This window comes from Podarcis raffonei, chromosome 13, assembly GCF_027172205.1.
Source record: "Podarcis raffonei isolate rPodRaf1 chromosome 13, rPodRaf1.pri, whole genome shotgun sequence".
Taxonomy (NCBI): Eukaryota; Metazoa; Chordata; class Lepidosauria; order Squamata; family Lacertidae; genus Podarcis; species Podarcis raffonei.
Genome location: NC_070614.1, coordinates 20,302,985 through 20,311,959, shown reverse-complemented (window position 1 = coordinate 20,311,959; position 8,975 = coordinate 20,302,985). Strand labels below are relative to the sequence as shown.

Genomic DNA, 8,975 nt, shown 5'->3' with positions numbered 1-8,975 from the left:
GAAAGGGGCTCTTGGCTGTTCCTTCCATGGACGTCTACTCCGTCCACCGTCTCTTTTCAGGCCTCTCTGACCCAAGGGGCAGTAGCCCTCAGTCATCGGGGCATCCTCAGGAATAGATGTCCCATCAGCAAGCTGCCACGTATGGCTTCCCTTGCTTCAATTTTTTTATTATTATTCTGGAGCAAAGTCGCTGAAGTCGTCTTGGCACGTTCTTCCTGCCAGCGTGGGCAAGCTGATGCAGCATTTAAGGGAGCGTCCATGAAAAGGGACTCCTCCTTTCCTGTCCTTTCTTCACACGCCGAAGGACGCTCTGCAAGGGCAGGTTTCTGAGACGCAATGTACCCGGTGCAAAGGCACTGTTGTGTCTCCTCCCACGACCGCTGGTCCCAAGGTGTGTCTTGCGTCCCTTTGATCGTCGGAGCTCTTTCCTGTTCCCTGCAGCTTTGGCTTCTGTTCTCTGCAGACGCCAAACTCCCAGTGCCATATGCATGGAATTATTTTTTTAAAAAAAACACCGAGTCCTCTTATTCAGCCAGCAAAGCTCTTGTGTTTGTTCTCCTTTATTGCATGGAGTTGTGTTCGAAGAATGAATAACCGTGGAACGTGCTCAGCATGTGTGGACATCCCTCTGTGGACTATTGTGCCTTGAGCTTTGAAGAAATAATAGATCCAAATTACCACATTTTTTTGACGATAAGATGCCCCCTTTTTGGGGGGACTCAGTTTTAAGAGAATGGGGAGAGATGGCCCCATGTATAAGATACCCCCTAATTTTAGACATTATTTTTTTTTGGGGGGGAACTAGTCATACACGGAAAAATACAGTATCTTCCCAGATACTGCAGATTCAAGGTGTGACAGTGTGTGAGTAGGATCCTAGAAGCTAAAAGGCACACACTTATCCGTTGTAGAATCATGGTTCAGTCCAACCCACTGCAATGCAGGAATCTCAGCTAAAGCGTCCATGACAGATCCAACTTAAGCGATCAGCTTATTTCTACTTTTCAGCACTTGCAACTGGTGAGATCATCGAGTGACATCACAGCAGCCCAGGCAGTGACAACTTGTGCCTGTCACGTGTCTTTAAAAACACATACGTGAAATTTTTCATATATAAATCACACCGCAGCCTGACATTTCCAGCTCTAAAAATAAAGCAGGATGGAATTCACACTGTGATGTGGGGATAGGAGTCTGTGTCCTTGCTGTGAGTTCACAGGGAAACACAAGACCTAAGCTAATAATAACAACAATAATAATATTTAGATCTGGCTGGGTTGCTAAAACAAAGACTTTGCTAAAACTCTTAGTGGGTATGATCTGCAGAGTCTTGAAGAGATGAGACTTAACTGTTAGAGAAAGGGCATTGTTTGCAACACTTTTAAAATCTAGGTTTCTAGTCCTCATTGCAGCCAGGAGAATTCTTTTTGAAGGTGTGATGATAGGAGTAGAAGTAGGAGCAGGGTAGGGAGGCCCAGAAATTCTCCAGGAATATCCTAAAATTAAAACTCGGCACATCAATGTTCTCAATGCTTTATGAGGCAGAACCTGCCCATCAACTGGATATGGGGTGAGAAACCACCTGGGAACTGGCAGCTTGTTGGGTGCTTGTGAAGCGTTGCATAAGGGACTTTTGATAGGTGTCAATCATCAGATGTCAGATAACTTGACAAGGGGGCTGTCCCACCTAGCTGCTGAAGTTGATACACAGAGATGAGAGGATCTCATCAGGATAAAAACACACCCACCCCATATCCATGATGTAGATAAGGAAAGGTAAAGGTAAAAAGATCTAGAAAATGCTTAGAAGAAAACATAGCTAGAGTTATGAGGTCCTGAAGACAACTGCAGCAATTTGAAACACTGAGGTGGTGAGAGAAAGGCCAGAGAGGGCGGGTGGATATTTGGAATGAATAGTAATAATAAAGTGTCCCTCCCATTTCTCTTCAACCTCCTGAAAAGACTTTTTGAGCTTTGCTCTTCTGCTCTGAAAAGGCTCTTTGCTACATTTGCATGTACCTGTGTAATGCACTCTATGTGGGGCTACCTTTGAAGGTGACCCAGAAACTACAACTACCGTATTTTTCATTCTATAGGACGCACCGGACCATGGGGGGGGGAGAACGGGGGGGGATTCTCTCCCTCTCTGCTCAGCGCCCCTTCAGCGAAGGGGCAGGAGAAACGGAGCCCCTTCCATTTCTCCTCCCGCTTCGCTGAAGGGGTGCTGCGCAGAGAGGGAAAACTGTGCAGCGCCTCTCCAGCGAAGCGAAGCCAGGAGAGCAAGAGGGATCGGTGTGCACCGACCCCTCTCATTCTCCGGGCTTCAGGCGGCTATCCGCAAGCCTTTGGAGCGCAGGGAACCAGGCATAGGGCCTTCTCAGTGGTGGCTCCCGCCCTGTGGAACGCCCTCCCATCAGATGTCAAGGAAGTAAACAACTATCTGACTTTTAGAAGACACCTGAAAGCAGCCCTGTTTAGGGAGTTTTTAATGTTTGATCTTTTGCTGTGTTTTTAATGTTCTGTTGCAAGCCGCCCTGAGTGGCTGGGGGAAAGCCAGATGGGTGGGGTATAAATAAAAAATTATTATTATTGATTGATTGATTGATTGATTGATTGGCCTCTACACCTGACTAATCTGCACCGACTTTTCCCTTGCAAACCTTTTAAAATTGGGGTAGCCAGCCCTGAGCGATTTTTCTTGCCACCCCATGCCGTCTGCACTAAAGAACTCGGCAGTTTTGATGACGAAAAAGAAAACAATAAAATAATACTGGAGACTGCACTTTCTGTTTTGCTGCCCCTACGCCGCCACTGGACAGCTGGACCATAAAGAAGGCAGATTCGTCGAAGAATTGATGCTTTTGAATTATGTTGCTGGAGGAGACTCTTGAGAGTCCCATGGACTGCAAGAAGATCAAAGCTATTCATTCTGAAGGAAATCAGCCCCGAGTGCTCACTGGAAGGACAGATCATGAAGCTGAGGCTCCAATACTTTGGCCACCTCATGAGAAGAGAAGACTCCCTGGAAAAGACCCTGATGTTGGGAAAGATGGAGGGCACAAGGAGGAGGGGACGACAGAGGACGAGATGGTTGGATAGTGTTCTCGAAGCTACCAGCATGAGTTTGACCAAACTGTGGGAGGCAGTGGAAGACAGGAGTGCCTGGCGTGCTCTGGTCCATGGGGTCACGAAGAGTCAGACATGACTAAACGACTAAACAACAACAACAATACCCCGCCACTTCCCCTTCAATGCAAAATAATAATAATAATAGGAGCACATCCTGGGAACAATTTAAAACTTTCTTTTATTCCTTGTGGTTTCTCATTGTGTATTCACCAGACATCTGTGGCTCTCTCACACATGTCTTCCTCTTGGCTGAGCCTGCCCCCGCCTCCCCCTGCCCCCTTTTCTCCGCAATGCAGGTCGCCAGGTAGGTGCAGCGGGGGTGGGGAAGAAGTCAGGCCTGAGTAGACCTGATACAGAACCCGTTCAGGAGGGAGGATGCAGGGCTGGGGAGTGGGGAGAGACAGACAAGGTAGTGGTGCTGTGCATTCATCTCGTCCTTTTCCGTTTGGGGAAATGGTGTGTGAGTGTGTTTGTGCGCACAAGTGTACCTGTGGCTTGTGTCTCTTGAGGCAGCCGTGGCCCGCCTCGCAGGAACGAGGCGGTGTGAGGGGACACCCAAATGGCACCGATTGGGCGCGGACACATCCGGGCCGCTGGAGGGAGCGGAATGGAGTTGACGGGAGGTGTGATCGGAAGGTGTTCGCCGGTCGTGGCTTTGGTTCGCATCTGCGCCTCCGCCCTTCCCGCATCAGGAGGGCTCCTGGGCCCACTGAACATGCGGTTGGACCGTCCAGGCGATGAAAGGGGGTGAGGACGCCACTGGGCAGAGGTATCGCCTTCTCCTCCGTGGCCCAACTCGGCCATCGGCGGTGGTGTCCGGCTGCCACCGCCATCTCCGTCATGCCCGGTTCCACAGCAGGTTCAGCCCCCACCCAAACCCTTAACCTTCGCCAGCAGTGCGCCGCCTGCTTCTGGTCCCTCCCCCTTCCGTTTCCCAGTTTGCAGATGATCCAGCCCACCCCCAGCCTAGAAATGCTCCGTGGGTGAAGAGGGTGTGAGCCCCGTGCGCCTGGAAGCGGCCACCCCCGTATTTCCCGCCCCCCACACTCCGTTTAGCTTAGCTCTTCTTCTGTTCCAGTTCCCGCTCTTTCTTCTTCTGCTTCTTTTGTTTCTCTACTTTCTCCTGAGCTTTCCTCTCCTTCTCGACGGCCGCGTTCAGATCCTTCAGCTTCCTCTTGAGGAGGGAACGGTCATGAGAGTTGCTGACGCCGAGAGCCTGCAGGGACGTGGCGGGAGAATTTGGAACATGCAAAGTTCAGGAGTTTGTGTCCTCAGCACACACACACACACACACACACACACACAAATATCCACATAGGTGCCAACTTCCTGGGTGCCTGAGCACCCACAGAATTCCACACAAATATCCACATAGGTACCAACTTCCTGGGGCCCTGGGTGCCCGAGCACCCACAAAATTCCACACAAATATCCACATAGGTGCCAACTTCCTGGGGCCCTGGGTGCCCGAGCACCCACAAAATTCCCCATGAAGGGGCTGGGCACCCACAAATTTCAGTGCACACTGCAAGGCACCCATGGCCCCGGGCACCCACAGTCATGGGCCCAAGCTGACACTCCTGGATATCAGCAATAGCATCGCTTTCTGTATCTCCGTTCTTCCTGCAGTGGAGGTCAGGGCTCAGACACCACCTTCACAGAAGATGTTCTTAAGCTGGCTGACTAGGCAGTAATCTGTGGTCAGGCACTCAAATGTGTGTCAAGGGCACTTTGCAGCCAAAGGAATGAACATGGCAGATAGTTAAGTCTCTATTGTTTAAGATAACCCTGCCACTTCTGCAGCTCTGGATAACTACGCACAACAATCTAGCGTCTAGACAGCTATTCCCGGGTCCACGCTCTATGGAGCAGTTACAGCAACAGGGGACCACTCTCCCTCCACCGGTTTATGTACCTCCCCTGACGAGCTGAGACTAGGCCTGAGTGGAAACTTCCTCTGCTCCTCCCTCTTCAGTCCCCTCCTGGTTCTGGGGAAATGGTGCAGGAGGGGGGGAAGCACCTGGTCCTTCCTTTGCCTGACCTGCCTCTTCCCCTTCTTCTGACCTATCCTGTGCTCAGCCCTCCAGCTCTGAAACTTCCCCTGCCTCTGATTTCCCCCCAAATCAATGACCCCTTTTCCCAAGTCAGACTCCAGTCCTCCTTCCCAGTGGCCTGTCAGTCTCTGACATTATGGTACACCTGCTCTTCTTTCTCTTTTCTCATCCTAGAGTGCCATCTTGTCAAAAGAAGAGTCCTGTACTCAACCCCTGGCTTCAATGGTTTAAAAAAATCAAATGGCAGGTGTTGAAAAAGCTGAGACCCTGTGACAGTCCCTGCTGGTACAGCTGGCCAAGGGTAGCCACAGTGATACCCATCCCGATTTTTTGAACAATGACTCTCATAACCCCGAGCCAGTGTTTCCAGCAGGGATGATGGCATCATCCTGGCTACGGCTGGAACAGACAGCACTGGGTTACATGGACAAATATTCCAGACAAAACAGCTTCATGTACTCCTAGGATTCCTTGCCCGTTGAAAGTTCCTGAGTTCATTTTAATTCTGCAGGTGCCGTCCTAAATAACTTTTGCCACATTTTTTTGCAGTGTCTGCAAAAGTTAATTAGGTGCTCGCTAGTAAACACTAAAAAAATTAGGTTCTGTGTATCTGTATCGAACCTTATCTGCAAGGGGGATATTATTATTATTATTATTTTTTTATTATTATTATTATTATTATTATTATTATTATTATTATTTTATTTGTTGAATTTATACACCGCTCTATACCTGGAGGTCTCACGGGAGTTCACATAAAAGGATCACAGTATATAAAATAAAAATAAAAGCAATAATCCAATAATACCTCCCCCCCCAAAGAGCCACATTTTAAAAGGGCATAGGATGTAAATTGGATCAACCAAAGGGCTGGTTAAAGAGGAACATTTTTGCCTGGCGCCTAAAGGTGTGTAATGAAGGCACTAGGTGAACTTCCCTGGGGAGAGCATTCCACAGACGGGGAGCCACTGCAGAGAAGGCCCTGTTCTTGTGTTGCCACCTTCCGGACCTCTCGAGGAGGAGGCACACGAAGGAGGGCCACAGAAGATGATCTCAGGGTCCGGGTAGGTTCATATGGAAAGAGGTATTGCAGTCCTGAGCCGTTTAAGACTTTATAGGTCAAAACCAGCACTGTGAATTGGGCCCAGAAACTAATTGGTAGCCAGTGCAGTCGGACCAGGATTAGTGTAATATGCTCAAGCCGGTGAGCAACCTGGCCACACCAGCTGAAGTCTCCGAACCGCCTTCAAAGGCAGCCCTACGTATAACGCATTTCAGTAATCTAACCTTGAGGTTACCAGAGCATAGGCAACAGTAGTTAGGCTAACCCTAGCGACCATGTCAGAGCCAAACCCACCTTAGTGGTATAAACCAGCGGCTCACCAGCCACCCACTGGTCAAAGAAAGAACCCCAAAGCTCTCTGCAGTCCACTAAAGCAGAAAAGCATTGCCATCCCGCCAGCAGAGCTTGCAAAGCAGGAGTGTGGCTGGGACGCAAACCCCCTCACCCCTCTTTTCCGTCACCTTCAGCTTGGTTCCATCGAGGAGGAGGAGCTGCTGGCCGTCCACTTCCTGGGCGGCAAATTCTGCCATGTATTGCTCCAGGTTCAAGCTCTCCAACCACTGTCCCACTTTCTGACTGCTCCACGTTGAAGCTGCACTCAGAGGCTCATCCAGGAACTGCAGAGAGGATTATGAGAGTATGCAATGAATGATGATGATGATGATGATAATCAGTGTTGCTGTTGTTTTCTGGGGTACTCAGGGGTACATAGTACCAGCACCTTTTTCTGCTAGAAGAAAAGCACTGATGATAATAATAATAATAATAATAATAATAATAATATAATAATGCATCTTGATGTTTTTGTTTTTACTTATTTATTAAATTCAGGACCCCCAACCCCCGATGGAACTCAGTTCCGGCACCTCTCAGGTGGGCACCATTGTCATTCTAAGAGAATGATGAATTCTGGCACTATTTTCCCAAAAAAACAGCACAGATTAAATTTATCCATCTGAGGATCGCAGGGCGGTTTACAATATAAAAGGAGAGACCATCATCCAACTTGGGCTGCCGTCGGTAGCAAGTGGTGTATTCTGCCCATGCTCAGAGGCTCTGATTATTTTATTAGTTGTTCACATGGCTCCGCGCTGGTGAGCCTTTGCTCAAGATATCGGCTCTCAAGAACAGCAGGTTGAGCCAAAGACAGGTGCATTCAGGATCCAAGAGAAAAACGTTACTAGTCCTCATTAAAGGGCAGACTGGAGGGAGGTAAAAAGGTAAAGGATCCCTGGACGGTTAAGTCCAGTCAAAGGTGACGATGGGGTTGTGGCACTCGTCTCGCTTTCAGGCCGAGGGAGCCAGCATTTGTCCACAGACAGCTTTCCGGGTCATGTGGCCAGCAGGACTGAACCGCTTCTGGCGCAATGAAACACTGTGACGGAAACCAGAGTGCATGGAAACACCGTTTATCTCCCCGCCACAGTAGTACCTATTTATCTACTTGCACTGGCGTGCTTTCGAGCTGCTAGGTTGGCAGGAGCTGGGACAGAGCAACTGGAGCTCACCCCGTTGCACGGATTCGAACCGCCAACCTTCTGATCGGCAAGCCCAAGAGGCTCAGTGGTTTAGACCACAGCTCCACCCACGTCCCTGGTGGATATATCGGTGGCATTGCGCAGATGGTTCTAAATACCCAGGTGCAACAGGGCATCGCTTGCCAGGGGACTTACCTCATCAGATGACTGGGACAGGGTGTGGTAGGGGTAGGAGCACTTTGTCGTCTCAGGATGAGCTCCACTCAGGGTCTTGGGGCTGCTGCTACTGCTGGGAGGGGTGGAGTCATCACTCAGGGTAGATTCCTGTTGGCAGGACAGACAAGGGTTAAGGAAAAGTCCTACAAGGTGACTCTCAGCCTGGCCCTTTGCGACCAGGCCGGGGGGTGGGGGTGGGGGGGGGCTGACTGACTTCAGCTACAAAGGCTGCTTCTGCTGCCTATGGTTCCTAGCAGAAAACATCGGGGCGAGATATCAATTACAGGTTGCTTCTGGAGTCAAGATTCAGTTTGGGATATGTGTTCTAGTTTGCTACTTATCTGCACCTTATTCTTTATTGTTAGCTCTTGCTATCGGCGAGTGTTTTCACTGAATATTCATAGGACCCTAGGACCCTCGTACTTATGAGACCGCCTCTCCTGGTTATGCCCCGCGGAGGACCTTAAGGTCCATAAATAGTAATATTCTAGAGGTCCCGGGCCCTAAGGAAGTCAGATTAGCCTCAACAAAGGCCAGGGCCTTTTCAACACTGGCTCCGGCCTGGTGAAATGCTCTGTCTCATGAGACCACGGCCCTGCGGGATCTGATTTCTTTCTGCAGGGCCTGTAAGACAGAGTTGTTCCACCTGGCCTTTGGCTTGGAACCAGCCTGATCTCCCCCTCTTTCCTTTTCCTTCTGTGACAGAACCCCTATTTGGGGACTTCCCTGGCTTTTTGCTTTTTTCTGGCCCACGTAGGACCAGTCTAGATAGTTGGCCTTGGTGAAGATTTGACGTTTTCTCCCCCTCAAAATAGTTTTTTATCTGGGCTTCCACTGAAATGAGGCTGCATTTTAAGTTGTACTTTAATCCTGTTTTTAAGTTGTATTTTAATCAATTGTTTTTATAGTTGATGTTAGCCGCCCTGAGCCTGGTCTTAGCCAGGGAGGGCAGGGTGTGTGTGTGTGTGTGTGTGTGTGTGTGTGTGTGTGTGTATATATATATATAAAGGTAAAGGTACCCCTGCCCGTACGGGC

The 8,975-nt window shown here is 49.4% G+C and overlaps 1 protein-coding gene across 2 annotated transcripts in view; it reads right to left on the bottom strand.

Annotated features, from left to right (window-relative positions):
• Positions 1 to 3,288: 3,288 nt before the first annotated feature.
• Positions 3,289 to 8,975, bottom strand: part of SAMD14 (sterile alpha motif domain containing 14) — a 35,281-nt gene continuing 29,594 nt past the window's right edge. For both annotated transcript variants that reach the window (XM_053361212.1, XM_053361213.1), the window contains exons 8-10: positions 7,920 to 8,048; positions 6,708 to 6,863; positions 3,289 to 4,345 (exon numbers count right to left, since the gene is read on the bottom strand). In XM_053361212.1, coding sequence (XP_053217187.1) covers positions 4,187 to 4,345; positions 6,708 to 6,863; positions 7,920 to 8,048 — 444 coding nt within the window. In that variant the 3' untranslated portion in view covers positions 3,289 to 4,186. The remainder of the gene's footprint in view (positions 4,346 to 6,707; positions 6,864 to 7,919; positions 8,049 to 8,975) is intronic.